This window comes from Musca vetustissima, unplaced genomic scaffold, assembly GCF_032173495.1.
Source record: "Musca vetustissima isolate MV318-11 ecotype Yass unplaced genomic scaffold, APGP_CSIRO_Mvet_v1 utg136724, whole genome shotgun sequence".
NCBI lineage: Eukaryota > Metazoa > Arthropoda > Insecta > Diptera > Muscidae > Musca > Musca vetustissima.
The window spans coordinates 1-27,295 of NW_026885323.1; the positions used below are offsets into that span (position 1 = coordinate 1).

Here is a 27,295-nt window from a genome sequence, read left to right on the forward strand (position 1 = left end):
GGTACCTCCTAATGTTCAGTATTTTGGGGGTTTTGATCGTATTTTTCCGCTAAAATAGCTGTAATTTAGTATTTTGAGTTCTTAATAGGTTCCAAATCTCTCCACAAAATATATGAATATAGTTCCATTTTTTCGGATAGCCCCCATATAAGGGTACCCCCAATTTTCGGTATTTTGGGGTTCTTGAGCGCGTTTTTCAACCGAATTCGCTGCAATTTGGTATTTTGTAGTGGTATTGGATAACAAATCTCCCTACCAAAAATTATTAATATTCGCCCCCTTTTTGGGGTAGTCCCCATATTACCCCCTGTTAAAATAGTTATTTGATTTATTCCGCGTTTTGTGGTTTGGTTCTAAGTCTCGGTTGTAATCATTTCACCTGCAGAGGTGAAATGATAACGATAATAAACTATAGCCGTATTTAAACCTAGCCCCTTTGTGGAGGTTCCAGAAGGAGTGGACCGATATTCACCATCTTCGAATTTGAACTAGGTTTGGAAGAAATAATAGGATGGGCAAAGTTTGGATGAAGTCTTAATTTTCTGAAACGGATTTGGTCCAAAGAAACCAATATTTCGATGAAGCACATTTTCACAGTGTTAAAGGTATAATTATCCATTAAAAATTTCTGAAATTTGTATTATGATTTACATTATGGATTACATACTTTTGGTATGTACCCTATATTTTCATTTCTATTACCTGTCAGTATATCTATGGTGGAGGGTATACAAAGTTCGGCCCGGCCGAACTTAACGCTTTTTTTTGTAAAATACATCCTTTTTCTATTTGGGCACCTTGTGCGCATTTTCGTGCTTATTTTCTTTAACGGCAGGAACGAGATTTTCTTCACCTCCAAATATGTTTTAAAAAATTTTTTTTAGGTTGCCCTTTTCCTAATATTAAGCAGACAAATGTTTCTGTTCCAAATGTCTCTGCTCCACCAACGTGCCTAATGTAAGGTATATCCAAATCTCAGGATCTATGGTGCACCATTAAACGAAATTATATATTGGATCTATATCTAAATCTGAACCGAATTTAACAGACCTCACCACAAAATGTTCTAGACTACATTTACACCAAATCGGACGAAAATATATATATATATATATATATATGTGGGTGTTATATCTAAATCGGAACCGATTCCAACAAAACTTCACGTGCGTTAACCTTTCCCAATTTCAATACGTTGTGCAAAATTTTGTCTCAATCGGACAAACATTGATAGTTTGGTGCTTCATTTACTTAAAATCGGACGAAAGTATATATGAGAGCTATATCAAAATCGGAATCGATTTCAACAAAATTTCGTATACATCAATTAGAAGCTCAGTACGTTGTGCAAAAGTGTGTATCAATCGGAAAAACGCTGACAGTTTGGTGCACCATTTACTTTAGATCTATGAGTATATCGATTCTTTTTGTCTGGTACAAACATATGGACAAATGCATAATACCCTGTACCACCGAGTGGTGAAGGATATAAAAAACGCAAAATGTATTTTGAAGTAAAAAATATTCTATGAAAAATAAATTGATCCTTTTTTTACATGGTCAAAATTAAAGCATCCATTTGATTTTTTTTATATAAATAAGCAAATTTTGATTCTAATTGACAGCATAACCATTATTTTTCATTACGGCAGCACACCTACTCAGCATTAAGTCGATAAAATGCTCAATTTCATCCTTGGATATACTATGCCTTGCATCCTGAACAATTTGCAAGGAGTTTATGTCTGTCTGCTTGTGAAACTCTTTTTTTTCATTTTGCTATTCAGGATACTACAAAGATTTTTTTTATATTGGGTGAAGATTTGATTATTGTGCTGGCCATTATAAGACCCGGACATTCGACTCACCCAACCAACATTTGACATGTTTCGATGATTTTTTGTGGTTATTGTCATGCAAAAACTTCTAAACAAGCGGTATATTTTTATCAGCGAAGGGAATAATTGCGATTTCTAACAGATTTGTATAAACAAGCCGATCCAATACTTCATAAATTTTGTAAATTGATCGAACTCCATAAAAAGAACAAGTGAAAAGGGCTTTAAGTTCGGCCGGGCCGAACTTTGGATACCCGCCACCATAGGTATATTTATACGTACTTGAAATGAAATGCATGTCCGTCCGTCTGTCCATCTTAAATTGTAAACAACTGGATGCAATTTGGCACAGCTCATTTGTTTGGCCCAAGGACGAACCCTATTGAAATTAGGCAAAATCGGTTCAGATTTGGTTATAGCTCCCATTTATAGTTTCGCCCGATTTTAGGTAAATGGGGTACCAAAGTCCCTAAATATCTTTCGATTTGCACGAAATTTTGTATAGCCTACTGAATTAGGTCTAGTTTCGCCCGATTTTAGGTAAATAGTGTACCAAAGTCCCTATATATCTTTCGATTTGCACGAAATTTGGTATAGCCTACTGAATTAGGTCTAGAATGATGTGTGTTAAGTTTCGTGATAATTGGTTCAGATTTAGATATAGCTCCCATATATATTTTCGTCCGATTTCAGGTAAATGGTGCACCAAAGTCCCTATATATCCATCGATTTGCACGAAATTTGGCATAGCGTACTTAATTAAGTCTAGAATGGAGTGCGCTATGTTTCGTAAAAATCGGTTCAGATTTAGATATGGCTCCCATATATAGTTTCGTCCGATTTTAGGTAAATAGTCCACTAAAGTCCTTAGAAATCTTTTGATTTGCACGAATTTTGACATAGCGTACTGAACTATGTCTAGAATGATGTGTACAAAGTTTAGTGGTAATCTGTTCAGATTTAGATATAGCTCCCATATATATTTTCATCCGATTTAAGGTAATTGGTGCACCAAAGACCCTACATATCTTTAGCGTACTGAATTTCGTCTAGAATGATGTGGCTAAGTTTCATGAAAATCGGTTCAAATTTAGATCTAGCTAATATATAGTTTCACCCGATTTTGGGTAATTGGTGCACCAAAGTCCCAATATATATTTCGATTTGCACGAAGTTTGGTATAAGGTACAGAATTAAGTCTAAAATGATGTTGCTAAGCTGCGTGAAAAGATCCATAGCTAGGTCGATTGACACAACGTACTGATGTAATATAAATTAGTCTCTGGCAAGTTTCCCTGAAATCGGTTCAGATGTAGATATATAACAAAAACGCGTCGTCTGTTACATATGTAGAATATACCCAAAGTGGTGAAGGGTATCATCGTCCGTCTTTACTACTTTCCTTACTGGTTTTACATAATTTAGTGCATAAAAAATGCCCAATTATTTCTACTTTTTCTATTTTTTTTTATATGTTAGATTTTGCTTCGAAATACACAATTTTAAAGTAGTTGACAAATATATAGTACTTGAAAATTATTATGGTTTTGTTGTTAAATTGACACAATCCGATATTGTAATTGTCACTGTACGCTGTACTATACAGGCTGCTCAAATTACGCAAAAAATACTCATCTATTCTCAATATTTACATATCACCTATGTATAACTAATTATTAGCTTTATACTTACAACTATGTATACTAGTAAATATCTTCATTTGTATATATTTAATTTGTTTTTGGGAAAAAAGGAAACCATATTTAAAATCGGCTTAGTTCACTAATTTGTATACCTGCAATAGCCCCCTTGTAGTTGTGATGCGTATGACCGTTAATATGTACAGCTTTAAAACTCCTTTCTCCTTGTTGTCTATTTACATATATATCCACAATTTGATTTGATTTAATCTGTATGTGTGTGAATGTGTGCGTGTCAGTTCATTTACTTACACAACATCAGCAGTTACTGCTGCTGCAGTTCCTTCATTTGTTTTGTTCTCCTCATGTTCAGTAGATGGCGTTGTTACGCCAGCCATTGTAATCATACTACGACTATTGGGTATGACAATAATCTCATGGCCACTGTACAAACCCAAAGGGCTAAGTGATATAGAAGTCTTTAGGCCCTCATGAGTTGCCAACGGTTTCAAGTTTAACAATATTGATGCATTTTTCTTGGACTCGCTATCCAACAGGGCTTGCCTCTCGTCGTCATCTTGACAATCATCCGAAAGATTTTGATGATGCAGTGGTGACTGCTCCGGTGTCGTCAGATCTTTTAGCAAATATGCGGTGTCTGAGTACCGTTGACTCGATGCATCCAAGCGAGAGCTGTGGCGGCCCTTACAGCTGCCATTGGTGCTGGCAGTGACACTCGCCGTCGATCGATATTTGCGTCGTGACACAATTTCGGTTCGAAACTGCGGCACAATGTCCTTTTTCGGGTGATTGGCATTGGGCCGTGTTAGATCATTTGTTCTAAGATTTAGTTGTTGTTTATTATTAAGGTCTGACAGACTTATATTATTCTTAAGTAACATTTCTAAATTTTCTATGGAATTTATGTGTGTACCCTTGTCACTTTCAGTTTCACCCTTCAGTTCTTCCAATGGGCTACGCGGTAAAAAATTTGTCTTACTTATCGCACTACAAGCCTCCGACGTATTGTCAATTGACGATGAATTGTTTTTGCTAAAGGCGGGCAAGGCTCCGATGGTCACCACACTGGAACTGCTTGAAATGCAGGGTGTCACTGAAGTGGCGGAACTGACTGTGGTGCCGAACGATGAGGATATGTTGTGTTGACGACACAGAGACTTGCGTCTCTGTGCTGTCAAACTGTTCATGTTCGAATTGAGATCGACATCGGGAGACAAGTCTTCCGATTCGGTGAAATTACTGCTAGGCTGGTGTGAAAACACCAATGATTCGGGAGGAACGGGGCTAGGGTCAGCATGCTTGATAATGGAATTACCTTCGTTTGTTGTTGTTGCTGCTGCTGTTGTATTCGTTGATTCCAAAGGTATATCCTTTGGCGGTGATATGGTTCCGTTAACAATCGGCTCCGATTGTTTTTCTTCCGTTGATTTTCCATTTAGAAAATAGGTGATCATTGAACCTTTACCTTTGACATTAACACTGCCACGACAAGTTAAATCGAATCCTCGTGGTTTAAGAATTTGATACATTTCTTCGGTGACCTATATTTGGTGGACAAAATAGAAGAAGGGAATAAAAATCATAATTAAAAGATTATGAAAGAAAAGTAAAAATATAGAAGCGAAGTTTTCAATAATTCAAGGTATTTTTAAAAGCAAATGAAAAATTACTTGAAATTACATTATTATAGAATACAAACTCCGTCTTCTTTATTATCTAGAAGCTATGTATTTATTCGGGTTTTTGTTGGAATATTGTCCTTACCTGAATATGATCAACAATTCCCGTTGAATCCATGCGGGATGCAACATTTACAGCATTACCCCAAATATCATACTGTGGTTTTCGTGCTCCAATTACACCAGCAACAACTGGTCCAATGTTAATACCTATCAAATAAATATTTGTATATGTAAATTATGTCTGAATAAAGTATAAAGAAAATATAGTTTCACAGAAAATTGAAGCTGAGAATTTTGAGATCTTCCAAATTTTTGAAATCGGGACCGATGGACATGGTCTTGAAAATCCCACAAGCAGCAAGTCGGGAACCCCTTTAGTAGGTTAAACAAGTGATGATGATAATGTACATATTAAAACAAATATGTATTGTTCAAAAGCATGTCTAAAGAAACATTTTATAGGGTCGGAAATGAATTTATTGATGAATGACAAAATGAATATACCCTCACGACTATGGTGTACCCTAAACCTTGTTAATTTCACATTTTCATAGATCAATAATTTTTGGAAATTATTTTTAAAATGTCAAGAGCTATTTAAGTTTGTATTATCATTTTTTTTTTTTTGAACTGTTCAATACACACGTCGATTAACATCTCTATTTGGAAAATCTTAAATTTTAGTGTCAAAGGCCTTGGCGTAGTTCTAACTTAATATCAAATCCAATTAATGTCGATTCTCACAAACCATCGACAAAAACTTACCAATTCTCATGCGAAAATTGTTAAATGAATGCATATTGACTTCTTCGATTTTATCGAATAATTGTAAAGCATATTCTGCCATTGCTGTTACATGTTTATAATTGACAAGGTCACATGTTTGGGCCGTCAAGCCAGAGGCAGCCATGTACGTTGCACCCGTACTCTTTATTTTTTCAATGTATCTGGAAAAAAAGAATCAAAAGAATAAAAAATCATAATAATTAAAAAAACTTCAATTAAAAATATTGAGAGCACAACATATTATTTCAATACATTTAATTTAATAATAATTTAATTTTAATTAATTTTTCCAAATATTATATTACAAATATAATGAACCCTGTAAATTATGTACACATTTTTTGCACTTACCGAAAACGTTCTTCGCTTAGTAATTCATCAAAATCTGCAATTATCTCATTTAATAGCCGCAGACATTCGACACCTTCATTATTGCCCTCCAATTCAACGTAAAATTCGCTAAAATTTGGTATCGACGCAAATAGAATGCAAACACTATCGCATTGTTCATGATACAAGTCCTGTGGGGATAAAGATAACAAAAACACAAGATAATGTAGTTGGTGTTGTTGCTGTTTAGAATTTTCGATACTATAATGGATTTTTTAAATACAACAATTATAAAGATATGAGGCATTTCGCACCATCACATACTGGTCGAAAATGTTTCAAATTATATCGATTACAGACAACTTGTTGACTAAAACCATCGGAGCGAGACGGCAACCTTGGCAATTAATAAAAGGTAATCGAGTTGCTCCAGGAAACTTGGACAATTTAGAACAAGGTCTCTGGTTTAAACCATAACAATTAACAACTATTCTATGCAAATACGGGTTCCCGGTCGAGAACCTTTATAATATGTCACAAAAATTTATACTTCCTCTTCCCCAGAGTTGTTAGCATCGGACGCTACTGTACCAGAGGAGTGGTAAAATTTACCTAGCATCTGTATATCTCCCGTTCGACTCGCTGATACTACCACCTAAGCCGGAACTGCAGCAACTGGAGAAAAAGCACAGAAAATAAGTAACGAAGTACTAATTGGTAGTGATGCTAACTCACACCACATTACGTGGGGTATCAAAAAAGGTGCCAGACCCTTTTAGATTATTTGAACATTAACGACCTAACAACCCTTAACATAGGCAATAAACCTACCATTGTTAACAGAATTAGATACATTACGTTATAATACTTATTGTTGGGGAAGAATCCTAACTTACTGTGCAGAAAGGCAGAAACGGTGCTAAACATCGTCTACAATTGGGCCAAACCGAGGGGCCTAAACGTAAATCCGAAGTAAACGTAGATAGGTATTTTCACCAGAACGACAAAAATAGGCCGGTAGCCATATCAAATAATGTTATGTATCTTGAGGTAATCCTAGACAGGAAACATAAATAGAAAGACCACATACAGCAACGTGTTGACAAGGCCAATAGATGCTAGTCTGCCTGTAGAAGAGCCGTAGCACAAAAACCTATTACAGGTCACTATTGAATCCACTATCAAGACCTTTGATTCAGACCGCATACCTGTAACTAGAGTAGTCACACTGTGTGAAACTACAGACTAGGAGGAAAGACTGGACTGGGACTTTTTATTGAAGAACCGCGTACCAACATCTCTCTTCGCCTTCACAGATCACAACACAATATTACAGGCGGAGGTTCAAGCTATAAACTTAAGACAAAATACAACAAATATAATTATGGATAGCAAACAAGCTATAAGGCAAAACAGTTTGATCCAAAACTATACTGGAATGTGTAAAGATCATAAACAAATTCTCATAATAATAGGCAACGAGATAGCCAACCAACTAGTTAGAAGTGCTACTGCACTACCCAAATTAAATGTGAGCAATGCCAAACCATTTAGCGCAACATACCTAGAAATGATGGCATATACGAAGGAGAGCCACAAATTTCTTTGGGATAATGAGGAAACAGGACAGATCACAAAAATTGTATCCAAATGATGACAAATCCTAACGCTAAACAAAAACCAGTAAGGAAAGTTCAAAAGTCGGACGGGGCCGACTATATGATACCCTTCACCACTATGGGTACATGCAAGACATGTTAATTTCTACAATATCATGTAGAAACTATATATGACAGCTATACCTAAATCTGAACCGATTCCAACAAAATTTCGCATTCATCAGTCGGAACCTAATCTAGTACGCTGTGCAATATTTTTCTTCAATCGTACCAATATTGGAAGTTTGGTGCACTATTTACATTAAATCGGACGAAACTATATATAGCATATTTAGATATAAATCTGAACCGATTCCAACAAAATTTCTCATACATCAATCGCGACCTAATTCAGTACTCTGTGAATAGTTAGTCGTACCACCATTGGGAGTTTGGTGCACTATTTACATTAAATTGGACGAAACTATACATCGGAGCTATATCTAAATCTGAACCGATTTCAACAAACCTTGGCATATTACTATCTAGACCCAATTTAATACTCTGTGCAAAATTTTGTCTCAATCGGACCACAATGGGACGAAAATATATATGGGAGCTATATCTAAATCTGAACCGATTTTCTCCAATAGGGTTCGTCCTTGGGCCAATTAAGTGACCTGTGCCAAATTTCATCCAAATCGGATCATAAATGCGACCTGTATTTTGTTAACAAAAATACATGGACGGACGGACGGACCGACCGACGGACATGCATAAATCGACTCAGAAAGTGATTCTATGCATATTCGCAAAAGGAACCATGGGTCTATTTCGATTATTTTTGCCTGTTACAAACATATGCACAAAGACATAATACCCTGTACCACAGTGTTGTGAAGGGATTAAAAAGCGGGTTATAAGGGGACTACCCCTAAAAGGGGGCGAATATAAATAATTTTTTGGAGGGAGGTTTGTTACCATGTACGACTACAAAAAACCAAATTACAAAGAATTTGATTGAAAAACGCGTTCAAGAACCCCAAAATACCGAAAATTGGGGGGTACCCTCATATGGGGGCTACCCGAAAAATGGACCTATATTTATTATTTATAGTGGAGAGATTTGCTACCTAATAAGAACTCGACTTACTAAATTAAAGTTAATTCGGTCGAAAAATACTATCAGAACCCCAAAAATACCAAATATTTGGGAGTACCGTTATATGGGGACTACCAGAAAAACTGGACCTATATTTATAATTTTTAGTGGAGTAATTTGGTACCCAATAAGAACCCAATGTACAAAATTTCAGAGAATTCATTTATATAACGAACCCAAGAACCCCAAAATACCGAAAACTGGGGGTACCCTTATATGGGGGGCTACCCGAAAAAATGGACCTATATTTATAATTTTTAGTTGGGAGATTTGCTACCCAATAAGTACTCAAAGTACCAAATTTCAGCGAATTCAGTTAAAAAAACGCGCTAAAGAACCTCAAAATACCGAAAATTGGGGGGTGCCCTTATATGGGAGCTATGCCTAATCGTGGACCGATTGTCTCTAATTTCAATAGGGTTCGTCCTTGGGCCAATTAAGTGACCTGTGCCAAATTTCATCCAGATCGGATCATAAATGCGACCTGTACTTTGTTAACAAAAATACATGGACGGCCAGACGGACATGCATAAATCGACTCGGAGAGAGATTCTATGCATACTCTCAAAAGGAACCATGGGTCTATCTCGACTATTTCTGCCTGTACAAACATATGCACAAAGACATAATACCCTGTACCACAGTGTGGTGAAGGGTATAATGAAAAAGCAGACTGACGGTCATTCTTACGGAACACCTCAGTCTCAACCTCAGCGTGTGGGGAACAGAGAAACTCTGGAACATTTCCTGTGCCACTGCCCAGCTTTTACAAGCCTTCCAAAAGAATTCTTGGTATATAACATTATTCACGGACTAACCGATTTGAGGGTGTGTAAATAGAGTAGACTGAAGGAATTCTCAAAAACACAGAGTCCCTAGAAGCATACGGATATCAAACGCAAATAAACTTAATCTAACTCCCTAATTCCAACATTCCTTTTTCTCTGGAGCGCACAACAGGCCTCAACTGATTTAAGTGCATGTCCTTTCTTTGTATACCCTTCACCACACTGTGGTACAGGGTATTACGTATTTGTGCATATGCTTGTAACAGGCAAAAGGAAACGAGATAGACACAGGGTTCCTTTTGAGATTATGCATAGAGTCGATTTATGCATGTCCGTCCTTCTGTGTATCCATGTTAAATTATAAACAAAATGCAGGTCGCATTTATTATCCTAATTGAATAAAATTTGGCACAGCTCATTTATTTGGCCCAGGGAAGAAGTCTATTGATATTGGGAAAAATCGGTTCAAAAAACCAAAAAAAATATTTTTTCTCGCGTTATCGTACACCATCGTTAGCTATTGAATAGTTCTACGACTTTTTAAGATTTTTAACGGAAATTAATTAACAATACTCAAAATACGAGGTACCGTTACATGAGAACAGAAGTGGACCAATATTGACAATTTTTGGTAGGAAGATTCTGCGCCCAATACAGCAAAATTGCTTAAAAGATTTGTCCATAATTTCCAACATATTGAAATTTTTTTGTATCGTTTTTTGGTGGCTACACTGAAAAGTGGTTCAATATTGATAATTTTTGATACAGACATTTAATACCTAATGAGAACCCATAATATCAAATAACAGCCAATTCGGTTCAAAACTTGTTCAAAATATGCTGAAGCCAACAATTTTTTATCTTTGCTAATTTATGACTAAAATACACCATTTGCAGACTTGTGCTCAACGACTGAATTGAAGAACACCATATTGGCAATATAGTTCTAATGCATGATTTTTCGATATTTCCACCGCATTGAACTAAGCCGGATGCTGACTTTTTGAAGCCGAAATTTGCCTGTTTTCGGACGAGCTAGTTGAATCCCTAAACTTATCATAGGATCGTAGGACTCGTGATTTCACTTCGATTGATGTATATCTCAAGAACATTTTTATAAAAAAAAACCTATTTGTTGGGTTGAACCCCGCGTGATTTTAGTTTTTAGATGCTGAACTGTGACCAGCCTGACCTGACTGACACCAGCCGTGTTCAAATCCGCAAAAAAAAAAAAAAATTGCGTTCAAAAGTACTTTGAAAGTAGAAACATCTGCAAATACTTAATTTGAGAATTCCGCGTGTATAATCGCTTTATTTTGTATATAAAAATAAACATTTATAAGCCATATTCCTGAGTAAATGCATCATAAAATATACGTGAATTATTTTATTCAAAATAGATTGGGGAAGCATATACACGGTTCTTGATGGATATGAGCATATGAGATTTAAAAGCTTTCAAAACATTCACCCTTTGTAGGGGAGGAGCTAGAAGGAGTGGACCGATAATTCCCATCTTGCAACATTAAACAGGTTTAGTTAAAATATTAGGGTGTAAAAGTTTGGTTCAAATCCGATGGTCTGTTCCCAATTAATTTTCGGCAAAAAATATTCCCCATATTCGAACTAGATTTAAGTTTGAAAGAAGTATTACGATGTGCACAGCTTGGACCAAATCGGACATTCCCGTCGCTTTATATTCGATTTATGAATATATTGCATTGACACTTTGTGTAAGAGGTACCAGAAGAAGAGGACCGATAGGATTGGTAAAAATATTGCGTTGTGCAAAGTTTGGATGAAATTGGCTATTGCGTTCGCTTCATATGAGATTTACAAGTTTTCGAAATATATGAGATTTACAAGTTTTCAACATTATATTTCGATAAAATATTAGGTTTTGCCGGATAAGGCGGTAGTTTGATTTAATGGAAAAAAAATTACGATGTGCAAAAAAAATTTTTCTTAATATATGCATAAAAAATTATAGATGTACTCTCAAAAAGTCGAGTATTCAAATATATTTCGAAACTCGAATTGCAGTTTCATTAAACAAATTAGTAATTTTGCAAAAATGTATGTAATTTTTTTTCTTTGTGATATAATGATGCGAAAAATGCAATATCTGTATAAAAATTAAAAAATCAATCCTACGTCGGTGCACCAAACTCCTAATGTTTATCGGATTGCCCGTTATGTTGAAATTGGTGCGGATGCAGACATACCTTCCATATATATTTTCGACCGACTTCATGTTAATTGTGCACAAAATAATAAACGGGTGTCTGATTGAGATTAAATGTCGAACATTCAAGATTGCTTTAAGTCGATTTACAAAATCAAGCATGAGTATATATAGATAAAGATCACGAATTTAAGTTCGTTAAATTTTATGTCAATCTTCCTTCGAAAAGGAGACGTTTATTAGGACACATATGAATAATACACCCAAAGTGGTGAAGGGAATCATGTAGTCGGCCCCATCCGACTTTACTTCTTTCCTTACTGGTTTTTTATTTACTTTGCTTTCGAAACTCTATTAGAATGTCCCATACATTTCAATACCAGTATCCATGGCCGTTCTTTATATAATTACAAGGTCTTCCATCAAAATAAGTTTATTATATGTTACGACATATTGACACTTGAGTGACACATATCAATATCAAAGAAATATTGTAATAGAATGTTAGAAAAACTTGTTGTTATTACCATTAAACATTGGAGAGTTTTCATATTTATAAATTTAAATATTCATTCATAAGGAAATTAGCAATATAAAAATTAAATACAAAATTTTCCAGAAACGTAAAAATGGAAAATATCGTTATATGGGGGGATACGCTGTGGATGTTTATTATATATTGGACGCAAATTTTACATAACCAAAATTTAAATATTTTTAAACAACTTAATTGTTCTATGATGGATTTTTGATATCAAAAAGTGGTCGCAATATAGGATTTATGTTTGATTGAAAATCGAATTATCATCTTGTGCTAATTTTAATGATTCAACATGTAGCAATATTGTGTGTATTATATCTGGTGTGTGCTGCGCATAATAATTATAACAACAATAAGGTGAATATTAACACCTCATTTTGTTATGAACAATACATATATGTCATAATTATGTATAGAATATATTCCACGTGTGTCACAACAATTTTAGTGACGTGTGGTATATCCAGAAACTGATTGTACATTCACTTTTGATATAATTAAAATTTCATGATAAACCAAAAATGTGAGCAATAAACTAATAGCTTTGGACAACGTTGGCTTTGACCAGGTTGGTGGTATGTTCTGTTGTCAATTACATTTAAATGATAATATTAAAAGTCAGGCTAGGTCGACCATATGATAAACAACAAATTCGACGGAATAATATGAAACGATAAACAATATCTAAATCTGAGCGTGAAAGAGGTGGAGAAAGGAGTATAAACGTCATCGAGTTCAGCAGGGACGAATTTTTTATTCTCTCCACCACATTCGAAATACCAAAAATCGATCGGGGTCTTCCAGGAGCAAACTCTCTTGTTGTCCTAGGACCTTGAACTTGCTGACTTGTGTCGGTCCAAAAAATGTTTAGAATCCTTAAAATACCGAATAGTGAAGTTACATGATATAGGGGATATACCAAAACGGAGACCGATATTGATTTTTGGTAGTAAGATTTGACACCTATTGAGAATCTAAAATATAAAATTACAAACAATTTTTCACGTCAGTGGAAAAATGTTGTTAAACCGTTAAAATGCCGAAAATGAGGCGGAACTTTTATTTGGGAGCTATGTCAAAACATGGACATGTTTCCAAAAGTATAGAATAGAAAAAGGGTCGGATCCTTTACATGAAAGCTATGAAAAAACAACTGTTGATTTTTGGCTCCTTGTTTAACCGAAATTTCTGAAATTAGGCATTTTGGAGTTCTCATTGGGTAGCAAACCTTGTTACCGGAAATGATCAATATTGGTTTGACTTCCTATATAACCGTACCCTCCATAATTCGTTAAAAGACAATAGGGTGTGCAAAGTTTAGTTGAAATCGGATATTCCTTTCGCCTAAAGTCGTATTTACATACTTTGAAAAAGTTGATCCTTTGTGGGGTAAGTACAGAAGGAGTGAACCAATTAGTCCCATATTCTGACTTTATTTAAACTTTGTAAAGATAATAGGTTACGCAAAGTTCGGATCTATAAATATTGATAATTTTGACCATTTGTGGGTGTGGTACCAGAAGAAGTGGACTTATAGGAAAAGGAGTGGACCGATATTCCCCATCTTCCAACTTGAACTAAGTTATATACTAAGAAATATTATGATGTACAAAGTTTGGATGGAATCAGTCACTCTATGAGAGTTATCGTGTGCACTAGCCGGCCAGAGAGAGACTGATGGACATTTGTAAATCGACTATAAATTGTCTGAAAAAAAAAAAAATATTTCGATGATTTATATTTTTGCGGTATCAAAGTGTTCGCCTGATTAGCCATAGGACTGAGGGAATACAAATTTGAATATTGATTCATGTTTCAGGATAGTCCCCATATAACCGTACGCTTTAACCAAAATTGGTCCACCTTTTGGGATAGTCTCCATTATTCGGTACTTGGGGTTGTTTGGGTACTTTTTTCAACTGAATTGGCACCAATCTCAAGTTATAAGATTTTGGACACCTTTTTCGATTGATCGTAATTTGATATTTTGGGTGTAAAATCTTCCCTAATACCAATACAAGTGCTCCCATATAGTTACACCCGGCATTTTTTCGGTATTTTGAGGGTTTTAACCAAATTTTCGTACCAAAGTAAATATAATTTCGCATTGCAGGCTTTTAAAACCTGTCATACATCAAGTTGAAAATTATTAATTAAGGTATCGTCCTATTACCCAACTAGTGCCTATATTTGCAAAATTAAAGTCGTACAAATTTCACTTACAAATGAAAAATTATTACAACAGTTCATTGGAATTATAGCGCACTTTCAATGTGTAAAACTGGGGTTTTATTGTTTTTTTTCCTCTTTGTAATAATTACATATTTATAAGCAGGCATTACACACTAATGACTTTATTACCATGTTTTCCCCAACGTAAAACGTTGGCTGAAAAAATGCATATATTGGCGATGATGACATGTCAATTAATTTAATATTACAAAATAATAATTAAAATATTAAAAATACAAAAGTGGTTTAATTTTATTATTTCATGGCAATTTATTATTCAAATATGAACAAATAATTGAAGGGCTACTTATGGAGTTTTCAGAAATGTTTTAAATTTTGCAAGCCATAAGCCATGTTTTAAAGTTTGCAAACCATAACTCGCGAAATATGAACATATAGCATATAATTTAAATGTTTTACTATAAAATGAAGACGATGTGATGGTGGTAATGTAAACAAGTGAAAAAAGCGTTAAGTTCGGCCGGGCCGAACTTTGGATACCCTCCACCATAGGTATACTGACAGTACTTGAAGTGAAAATATAGGGAAAATACCAAAAAGTGAACCTATACCGATAATTCTACAAACAGATTTATGTAAACCATTATGAAAACCAAATAAAAATTTCAGCCATTTTTAATGGGGATTTTTCCTAAAATCTGAAACCCCAAAGCGTGGACAGATACTTATATCGTATGGTAGAGTATAAAATCCTCAAACTACTGCAATTTAGATTGCAAAGTTAAATGAGGCTATACCTAAAGGGGGACCAATATTGCTTACATAGTGTAGGAAGTAGCGAATATTTGGGGTTATTAATGATCGATATATGTCAATTTCGAACCCAATATTTTAGTTATTTATCTCAATTCTTCCAATTCAATTTAAAATGTTATATCAATCAGGCACCCATTGATTACTTGGTTTACAATCAACATGAATAGGTCGAAATTATATATGGAAGCTATTCTATATCTAAATCTGAACCGATTTCAATGAAACTTGCCGGAGATTAACTTATATTAACTTCAGTACATTTTGCCAATCGGCCGAGCTATGGGTCTTTAGTACACCATTTACGTAAAATCGGACAAAAATAAATATGCGATCTATATGTAAATCTGAACCAATTTCAAGAAAACTTGACACACGAAAGATTATAGTAACTTCAGTACATTGTACAAAATTGTGTGCGGGTCGGCCAATCTTTAAATCGGACGAAAATATATATATTTCGTGCAAATCGAAAGATATATAGGGACTTTGGAGACGCATTTACCTTAAATCGGACGAAAATGTATATGGGAGCTATATATCAATTTGACCCGATTTTCTCGAAACTTGGCACACGTCATTCTTGGCTTAATTCAATACCTAATGCCAAATTTCGTGCAAATTGAAAGATATATATATATATATATATATATAAAACTTTTGTGTCCCATTTACCTTAAATCGGACGAAAATATATATTGGATCTATATCTAAATCTGGAACGATTTTCACGGTACATAGCACACATCATTCTAGACTTAATTCAGTATGCTGTGCCAACTTTTATGCAGATCGAAAGGAATATAGGGACATTGGTGCACCATTTACCTTAAATCGGACGAAACTATATATGGGAGCTATATCTAAATCTGAACCGATTTTCACGAAACTTAGCACTCATCATTCTGGACCGAATTCTGTACTCTGTGCCAAATTTCGTGCAAATCGAATGATATATAGGAACTTTGGTGCACCATTTACCTTAAATCGGACGAAAGTATATATGGGAGCTATATCTAAATCTGTACCGATTTTATTGAAATTTGGCACACATCATTCTGGATCTAATTTAGTACTCTATGCCAAATTTCGTGCAAATCGAAAGATATATAGAGACTTTGGTGCCCCATTTACCTTAAATCGGACGAAAATATATATGGGAGCTATATCTAAATCTGAACCGATTTTTCCCAATTTCAATAGGGTTCGTCCTTGGGCCAAATAAGTGACTTGTGCCAAATTTCATCCAAATCGGATCATAAATGCGACCTGTACTTTGTTTACAATTTAACATCTACAGACGGACGGACATGCATAAATCGTCTTAGAATGTGATCCTATGCATATTCTCAAAAGGAACCATGTGCCTATCTCGTTTCCTTTTGCCTGTTGCAAACATATGCACAATGACATAATACCCTGTACCACAGTGTGGTGAAGAGTATAAAAAGGGGGTTATATGGTGACTACTCCTAAAAGGGGGCGACTAATAATAGTTTTTGGGAGGGAGGTTTGTTACCATACACCACTACAAAAAACCAAATTACAAAGAATTTGGTTAAGAAACGCGTTCAAGAACACCAAAATACAGACAGGGGGTACGCTTATATTATGGGGCTACCCAAAAATTGGACCTATATTTATAATTTTTAGTGGAAAGATTTGCTACCCAATAAGAACAGGAAGTACTAAATTCAGTCGAAAAATACGATCAGAACCCCCAAATTACCGAGCATTTGGGGGTACCGTTATATGGGGACTAGCAGAAAAAATGGACCTATATTTATAATTTTTAGTTGAGTAATGTGGTACCCAATGATAACCCAATGTACGAAATTTCAGCGAATTCAGTTGTAAAACGCGCACAACAACTCCAAAATACCGAAAATTGGGGGTACTCTTATATGGGGGCTATCCGAAAAACAGGACCTATATCTATAATTTTTAGTGATTACAACAGACAGACGGAAAGACGGACAGACAGACATGCTTAAATCGTCATAGAATTTTACGCTGATCAAGATTATATATACTTTATAGGGTCGGAAATGATTATTTCCATGTGTTACAAACGGAAAAACAAAACTAATATACCCTCCCTATTATGGTGGATGTATAAAAGAGGGGTGAAAATGTGTTGAAGCCAACAAGTTTTTTTTTTTGTGTTCTGTCCTGTTTTGTGGCTGGAGTACACAACGCACGCACATGTGCTCAGTAACTATGTTGAAGAATACCCCTTGGATAATATGGTTCCAATGTATGATATTTCGATGTAATTACTGCATCCATCCAAAACTAATGCTGAAATTTTATGCCGGATTTTTGGTGTTTTTAAAATTTTTCTTATAAACAGGACGCAAATTTTTCTTATAAACAGGACGCAATGGGCAAAACTGATTATAGTATTGTAGCATTTGTGTTTTTGCGTCGTTTAGTGCATATTTCATTAATGTGCTCACCGTAGCTTTTTTGAATTGGATTCCAAAGACGAAAATTTCTTGCGCAAATGTTTATAAAGAACCTTTTGTTTATGCGTATTTTATCTAAAGTTGATTGTGGCGGCACATCCGCGGTTCTGAAATCGGATGCGCATAAAAAATTGCATGCGCATCATCTGATTTCAACGAATACGCGAACTCCATGTTGATCATTTTTATATATTGCAACTGCAATATATTTGGTAATTTTTAAAGTCCAAACTCTTATCAGAGAAATTTAGAAATATTTAACAATCATCTAAAAGAATTTGTAGAAGAAAGTGATTCTATGCATATTCTCAAAAGGAACCATGTTTCTATCTCGTTTCCTTTTGCCTGTTATAAACATATGCACAAAGACATTATAACCTGTACCGCAGCGTGTGTATAATAAAAAGGGCATTATATAGGGACTGCCCCCATAAGGAGGCGAGTACAAATAATTTTTGAAAGGGACATTTGTTACCATATACGAAATTACTGTGATCGGTTGAAAAAAAACAAGCTCAAATCCCTCAAAATATCGAAAATTAGAGGTATATGGGGGCTACCGGAAAAAGTGGACCTATATTTATAATTTTTGTGGAGACATTTAGTACCCAATAAGAACCCAGTGTACCAAATTTCATCGAATTCGGTTGAAAACGCGCTTAAGAACCCCAAAAATACCGAAAATTTTTGGGGGAGCGTTATATGGGGGCTTACCAGGGACATAATTTTTGAAAGGGACATTTGTTACCATATATGACTACAAAATACGAAATTACAGCGATTCCGGTTGAAAAGAAAAACAAGCTCAATACCCTCAAAATATGGAAAACTAGAGGTACCGATATATGGGGGCTACCGGAAAAAGTGGACCTATATTTATAATTTTTGTGGAGACATTTAGTACCCAATAAGAACCCAGTGTACCAAATTTTTTCGAATTCTGGTGTTTCAATGTGATTTGACACGTTTCCAAAGAAAACAAATGCGTTTAACTATTTGTGGTGCTTGGATGGCGATAGTTCTTGGATGGCGAAAGTATAATTGCATAAAAGGTTCAAATTGAATTTGAATTTGAAATTCTGAAATTTTCCGCAAATTTGACGTAATTTTCAATTTGGAATTATTGGTATTAGAAAACTTTTTCAGTACAGTATAGATATATGTAATGAAATAGCTCTCACATAAAGGTCCATCCTATTTAAGGTATTTTAATTATCCTAAGCTCATTTTCCTCGTAAATTGCTGTAATTTTGCATTGTGGGGTTTTGGAGGATAAATAATATGTTCGCAGAGATTTGCCAGTATAGAACCATATTTCGACATACCTTCTATATAAAGATTTCTTCCATTTTTACGTATTTCCATGATTCTAGACGCATTTCAAAATCAAAGTGATTGCAATCAACATCTTCGTAGAAAAATACCACAAAACGTGCTGATTTTTATATATCTCCCATATATATTTCCCTCGCTGATCCTGAGTGACTTTAATTTGGTATTCTCATGGGATAAAAAAGACCCTGCAACACAATTTACAATGACATAACGCCCTTCAGGAATGATCCTATAGATCTACAATATGTTGAATGCGCTCTTCGTTTATATCCTCCTAGTAGTCTGGCTTCTTGTTTTTAAGTAACAGGTCTAAGTATTGTAATATGTTGTTAATATATAGAAATTTGAAGTTAAGGAAACCAAAATAATATAATAGGCTACACCCATTTGCATATTATATGCCCGCCACCTATACCAAATACATTTTTGTTTCTTAGGAATTCCAATTACCTTCCAAAAAATAATGTTATGTAGAGGTTAAAATCTGTGTATGTAAGGTGTTATGTGTAAACAAGGTAGTACACTAAAATAATTAAATCGACAAAATTCTCACGAAATTCAAATATAGCTACTATACCGTAACAAACTCCTATTATTGGTATAGTATTTTATATTACATACCAACATGATGATTTCTAGTGAACACACAAATTAAAAAAATAAATAATGAAGACCTCTTAATGTGGTGAATTTCCACAATTTTACTTTTCAATCAATTTTAAATATTCATTGCCATTGATAAAATACGTATTTAGTTTCTCGATAAGTAACCTACACATAAACATGTATACATATGTATGTGAAGATATATTGTTATATCTACTTACGTCAATATTTTTCTCTCTACTTAGAAAATGTTCAGCAACATGTACGGGCAAAATATTTTCCAAAAGCTTTCGATTGTATGCTTGCAGGTGCTCCATATCTTCCTTTTCCTCTGAAAAAAAAAAACAAAAAAAAAAGAAAATATTGATTTTGTAAACAGACAATTTTAATGGATTTAGAGTATTAAAAAAAGTTGTTGTGGAGATACCACAAGAAATGTACGGATATGGCCTCCCATAGTGGTTTGTACGACCGATATATTATTTTTTTTTCAAGAAATATTTATTTATTAATCAATTATTATATTGTCTTCAATTATTATATTGTCTCTCCAATCCTCCTAACATTTCTAAAACACTATTTTTTGTACAGACAACATGTTCTCTTTCGTCTTTTCTCCCATATCCAAAGAATAAGTGCGGGAGTGAGTATCTTTGCGCAAAATTCATGGTAAGATGTATTTATGTTTATGACGAATTACTTCAAGGTTGAGGATCGCACGGCCCTGTGGCAAGCTTTCGTGCTGCATCACGCCATTGCAGTCACAGAAAACTGTGAGCAAATCCTCCAAATTTCACTGAATTTGAGACTGGAGCGGTTAAAAATATTGTAAGGCCTGTACATCATATTTAGCTTGTTCGACTGAAAAAATGACAGCTTTCAATAAAAATGTTGGCGAAGACCCAAATGTGTACATTTCTCGTCGTTCTCAGGAATTAGGACTGTCTTACGGTACATCCATACAAAGTTCAGCTCACACAAATACAGAACCCAGCTGACCATTCACAACATAGCAGAGTGGTCGGAATCACTGATCTAGCGGCAATAAATTAATAACTTATAAACTACTTGAGATATGTTGAAGAAATTCTGTCTATATATATTCAGATTATGCTTTAGTAATGCCCCCATATACCCGAAGGGAGTTTGTGAGTCTCCTAACGGATGCTTAGGGGGATTATCATACCAACTTATTACAAACCGTGAAACTGGAGGCCTTTAGGCCCCGCGGGCCAAAACAGACTATATGAGTGTTCAACAAAAACAAAACACAACCATTTAAGTTTCAGAAAAAATAACGTTACGGTGCAGAGCCTAAATAACTCAGTACCGACGGGTGACGTTGATCTGCCTACGAGTCACGCCCAGTCATCATCCTGCGATCGAGAGCAAACAGCTGCTACAGATGTTGGTATATTGGCATGTGTTGTCGAAGGTACTGCTACAAGCACACAGCACAAGCAGCAAATTAGCACAAATCAGAGTTCAAGGATCTGAGGAGACGAGCAAACTCAGCCCTAATTTCTAAGACATATGTGGATTTAAACTCAAACTCAGAACTGAACATGAAGACAGAACAGATACAACCGCCTTAGAATGGTTAATGAAGTGAGCAAGGAAATTGCTAATCTCACTAATCTCGCCAAGCTCACTACAGGAAAGAAGAAGTTATCCGGCACATAAAAGCGGAAAATAGCCAGAATGAACCGAACATACAAGACTAAACAGCAAGTCAATAATTGTGAAGTCTTTCGAAGAAAATTGTCCACTTAGAGAAAAGAACTCTGCTGTCGAAAAACCCTGGATGACCGGAAGATTCGCCTCAAGATATCTGAAGTATATTGGGACAATTTCCACACTAAGAGGAAGGAATATAACAAAATGACAAGAAATGCTAAACGCAACTTCTGTGAACAGGTATATAGCGTAAATATGTCTCTACAAAAATAAGTTTCCATCAAACCCCCATACTCAAACCAAAACCACGGTAGATGAAACAGGGTAGGGAAACTGAATAGAAACAACAGAGGAAACAATAAGACTTCTCATGAAAGGTCACTTCCCACCAAACACATCGACATCTATTTAAATAATGGTGCTAAGGGAGGAAAGATTCGAGGTGCCTTCTTCGCACCATTCAAAGCAGCTGGGCCAGACAACGTTTCCCCAGGTGTATTACAAAATGAGGACCAATTTTCACCATATTAATACGGTTTACGTGCACTCCGAAAGCCTGACATGTATCCAGGGTAGTCTTCATACTCATGTCCGGCAAGGCAAACTACGCAACAGCAAAAACTTATCGGGCAATAAGTCTTAATTTATATGGAACTATGAAACCAGACAGGAACTCATGGGATAGCGTAGCAACGAACATGCCCTCTGTTACCTGTTGTTACGCAGGTGGCTAAGCTAGCGGAAAAGTCGTTACGGTTATTTTTCATTGAAGAACCGAAAATTTCAATTTACCTACCAGATAACAATACCATCTTACATACGGAGGTTCAAGCTAATTTCTTTATTTCAACTTAACCAATCCATTTCTCAAAAATGTTCTTCACGTCTCATTATGGAAAACGTGGACAAAATCTCCAACATTAGGGGCTATCCCAAATAATGTAGCAAATTCGATAATTTTTAGTAAGAAACACATGGTACGATCAGGAGTGTCGTAATGCTACTGATGTGAAAAACGCAGCGTATAGGACCTGCAAACAGTAGCAACACGCAATGCGAGAGATAATTATCGGTAGAAAAGGAGAGATTAATTTCTGATAAATGAAGAAAAAACTTGAGCGTGAGAAAATCGAGTAAAACACCAAACCGAAGGCTTTGGTGCAGGTACATCCTCCTGTAGAGAAGAAGATGGAAACCTGGTGACAGATACAGACAGCGTGTTGAAGGTCTGGAAGGAGCATTTTGAAAAGCTTCTGGAATAAAATAGTGGTGGTGAAGAAGATACCCCAGAACCAATAAGAGATGACGACATAGAATGTATACCACATAGCCAAGATTAGGTCAGAATAGCAACTAATCGACTGAAGAACAATAAAGCAGCAGGAGCCGATGGGTTACCAGCCGAAGTATTCAAGATTGATGGTCAGATGCTGATCAGGAGCATGCACCAGCTGATTAATACAATTTGGATAGAGGAATGCATGTCCAATGATTGGAATCTAAGCATCATGTGCAAAAAAGGAGTCAAGACGATATGTACCAACTATAGAGGAATAAGACTCCTTCCCATCACATATAAAGTGATATCCAGGGCACTGTGTGAAAGACTGAAGCCAATTGTCTATTACATTAGTGGACCATACCAATGCGGCTTCAGACCTGGCAAATCCACCATTGACCAGATTTTCACTCTGCGCCAAATCCTGGAAAAGACCCTCGAAAAACACATCGACCAATACCGCCCTATCCGTTCAGAGGTGTTTAAAGCCATGTCTACGTTGGGCTACGTTGGGCATTCCTACAAAATTAATACGGCTTTGCAGGATAACTGTAAGTGGCACAAGGTCAGCAGTTAAAGTCGGAAAGGTCCTATCGGAGCGCTTCAATACTGAACGAGGATTCAGACAAGGTGACAGTTTGTCGTGTGATCTTTTTAACATCATGCTGGAAAAGGTCATAAGAGACGCAAAGGTGAACAGAAATGGCTCTCTGTACACCAAACAACACATGTTACTCGCATACGCCGATGACATCGAAATAATGGAGAGAACATTGCGAACAGTAACAGCCACCTTAGAACAATTTGCGAAGGAGTCTGCCAAAGTGGGTCTGGCAGTAAATGGCGAGAAGACCAAGCTGATGGTTTCAACTCGTAGACTCGGACCAACTGTGGAACTTGAGAACTACAGCTTCGAGGTAGTTAAAGATTTTATATACCTTGGTATCGCCATAAATAATACTAATGACATCAGTTTTGAAATTCGAATGTTTCCTTTGATACGTGGAATTATATGGATTAACAGGAAAAGAATTTTCGACCGTCATAATAAACACAATTTTCATTTCGCACCATCGGCGAAATGAAATCCTACGTACGTCCCTGGATGCTACTATGGTCTAAGTAAGCAGTTTAGAAACAAGGCCACCTCCCACCAGACCAAACTCACAATTTACAAGACGCTGATACTACCCGTGCTGTTAAATGGATCTGAAGCATAGGTACTCGTGCAAGCAGATGAGGCAGCTCTTGTGGTGTTTGAGAGAAAAATTCTCCGAAAGATCTACGGGCCGATCTGCGTCGACGGTAAAATATCGGCTTTTAAGTAAGTCTTTTTATATATGCTTTGCGTCACTTATATGTTGAGGTAATCTAATCAGCTTCAATTCGGACATAACATATTGATTTGCTAAGCATTTTTCGTTTACGAAATTTAAGATGGCTCTCTTTACAGGATTTTTTTCTTAGAATACGGTCATTTTTCTGATAGTTTACGGTTCACGTTGCGTACAATGGCATTATAAATATATTTCTTGCTGGTGAAATTTTAACACAAGCGTTAAGTCCACACTATAGGGACTGGTGGCAGGTATTGTGCAATAGATTCTCCATTAGAGTCAGTACGCTAATGCGTACTCGTGAGCAAATATAAAAGAGAATAGAAATAAAACACAATAGTTTAAAAGCTTTGCCTAAAGGTGGTGCAAAAGCAAAATGTACACAAAAGTCCGTTGAAATCTGTCAGTCTCATACTATTACAAGGATGTAATAAAGAGGAGTGAACAGATTTCAACGGCTATGGCCATTCAAATCAAAGGCTATCTATTTGACAATTTTAAATACCAATTCTTGTTTAAACACAAGTTTAGTCAACGTTTATTCGGCTTTAAATTTAATAAAAATTTTCCATATCAATGCACCGATAACAAGTCTTCTGTTTCAAATAACCTTTGTTTTTTATTAAAAATGAAATTAAAACTCCATTTCTATTCTTGTCTTTGCATACGGTTAAGGTTACATGTAAGTCATTTATTTCATTTCTTTATATGCAAGCATATCACTCGATTCACTCTATGACATTGTATCCCTGAGTACTATTATTGTGTCTTGTTCCGTTCTCATCGTCGTCGCCGTCGTCGTCGCACGACAAAGAGGAAAGTACACAATTGAATTCAATGCCATTTAGTGGTGTTCAATTTGATTCAATTTATCCGAAGATGTTTCAAGGAAAGAGAAAAAAAAACAACTTGCAACGCCAAACCAGAAGAGAACCGACACAACGACAAGAAATGCTTGCTTCAGCTTCCGGCAAACTTTTTCTTTCTATGGCATTCCAGCCAAGTAGAATATTTCACTTGAATGCAGAATGTCGCTGGGAAAACAATGACATTACAAGAATAACATTTGTGATGCTTGGTTCATACACGTTGGGGGTCTGAAGATGGACATGAGGTAAAGTAAAATATAGAAAAAAATCAATGTAATCTACAGTATCGTTAACGTGATATGAGACTTGGACGAAATTTTGAAATATGTTGACATCGAAAAAAAAAAACGAAATAGCAATTAATAGTCAATGTGTAGTTATAGTCATGAAATTCCCAGTTCATGCAAAATGCCACAAAAATTGCTCCATATTTGCTTTGATGCATATAATTTTACCCCGTGTGAAGCTTGGTGCGAGTCGGTTAAATGCGAACCTTATGCATAGCCTATGCAGCATAGAGATGCCCATCCAATAGGTAAATACCCGGTATATATTGCGTGTTAACTCATTATCCACTTGACGCAAACTGTCAAAATTTGGCTCACATATTTTTATATCAATAGTTCGAAACATTTAAACAGAGATCCCATTTTCCATACCAGTAATTGTATTGATATCTATACTAATAAAAGTAAGGAGATTGGCTGAGTTAACTATTCATCAAACGCCCAGACGAATCGGCTGAAGATAGAATCTTGAAATTTGGGGTGAGGGTCACACTTGGTCCAAAGGCTGGGTTTTTGGAAATTGGTATTAGAACGACACGAAAAGTTCTAAATATGCTACCATTTGTAATTGGCGAACCGTGGGGCTAGAACTCTGAAATTTGGATTGACGGTTTTTGATGGAGTGTAGGATAGATGTACCAAAGGGTTTTTGGACATTCGAACTATCAAGGTTGATATGTAGGGTCGATATAAGGAGATAGTTTTGAAAGCGTGTACTCATGTATACGAAAAGTTCGAAACTGTACTAAATTTTGTACAATTTGAATTTAGAGAAACGGATGAAGATGGAAAGCTGAAATTTTATGTTAACATTACCGTTGGAGTGTAGAAATATGTATGTATTTTTTTAGAAATTTGTACTTATGTGTACGAAAAGTACTAAATGGTATTATATTTGGTACAATTTTGATTTTGTGTGAGCCAATAGAGCTGGAATCCTGAAATATGGACTTTGGGTCACTGTTAAGGTGTAAATTTGGTATATGTAGGAAGTTTTGGAAATTTGTACTAATATGTACTAAATAGTACCACATGTTTGTGAGATGTGTGGATGAACCGATAGAGCTAGAACTCTGAAATTTGGAAATAAAGTTACGGTTGGAGTGTAGGATTAGTGTATGGAAATAGTTTTGGAAATTTATACTTATGGGTACTAACTTTGGTACAACTTGAATTTTGGGTGAACCGATAGTGTGAGATCCTGAAATTTTGTTTTAGGAAGTTTTGGAAATGCACAGCAATGCAAACAAAATTTTGTACAACTTAAATTATGGGTGAATCCATAGAACTGGAATCCTGAAATCGGGGAAAAAAGTTTCATTGGCATAGGAAGTTGCAGGAAGTTTTGGAAGATTATACTAATGTGTACCAAAATGGTACTAAATGTGGATTTGGGTGGAGCAGGAATCTTGAAATTGGAATTTAGGATCACTGTTGAGGTGTACGATTGGGCTATGGACTAATATGTTCTAAAAGGTACAACATTTGGTGAAGCGATTGGTCTGGAATCCTGAAATTAGGACATATGATTTCTATTGGATTTATATTAAATTGGTAACATTCAGATTTGGGTAAACCTATAGAGCGGAAACAAAGTTTTGGAAACAAGTACTACTAGAGTACAAAAGGTAATAAATTGTACCAACATTAGTATAGAACTAGATTTGTGTTGCGATGAGAATTGATGTGTTGTGTTGAGACATGTACCTAGTTTTAGAAATACTAGAGTACGTAAAGGAACAAAGGAACAAAGGAACTAAGTGTGTATGCTGATTAGCTTTAGACATGTTTAAATAATATTCACATCCGCTAACGAAGTAGCGGGCATATGCTAGTTTCTAATAAATAAAAAATGGTTTC

The 27,295-nt window shown here is 35.6% G+C and overlaps 1 protein-coding gene across 1 annotated transcript in view; it reads right to left on the bottom strand.

Annotated features, from left to right (window-relative positions):
* Positions 1–3,790: 3,790 nt before the first annotated feature.
* Positions 3,791–27,295, bottom strand: part of LOC133332495 (adenylate cyclase type 5) — a gene marked incomplete at both ends in the record, with an annotated part of 45,942 nt that continues 22,437 nt past the window's right edge. Inside the window, 6 exons of the mRNA XM_061540896.1 lie at positions 3,791–4,741; positions 4,799–5,040; positions 5,264–5,388; positions 5,947–6,128; positions 6,319–6,488; positions 20,208–20,317. Coding sequence (XP_061396880.1) covers positions 3,791–4,741; positions 4,799–5,040; positions 5,264–5,388; positions 5,947–6,128; positions 6,319–6,488; positions 20,208–20,317 — 1,780 coding nt within the window. The remainder of the gene's footprint in view (positions 4,742–4,798; positions 5,041–5,263; positions 5,389–5,946; positions 6,129–6,318; positions 6,489–20,207; positions 20,318–27,295) is intronic.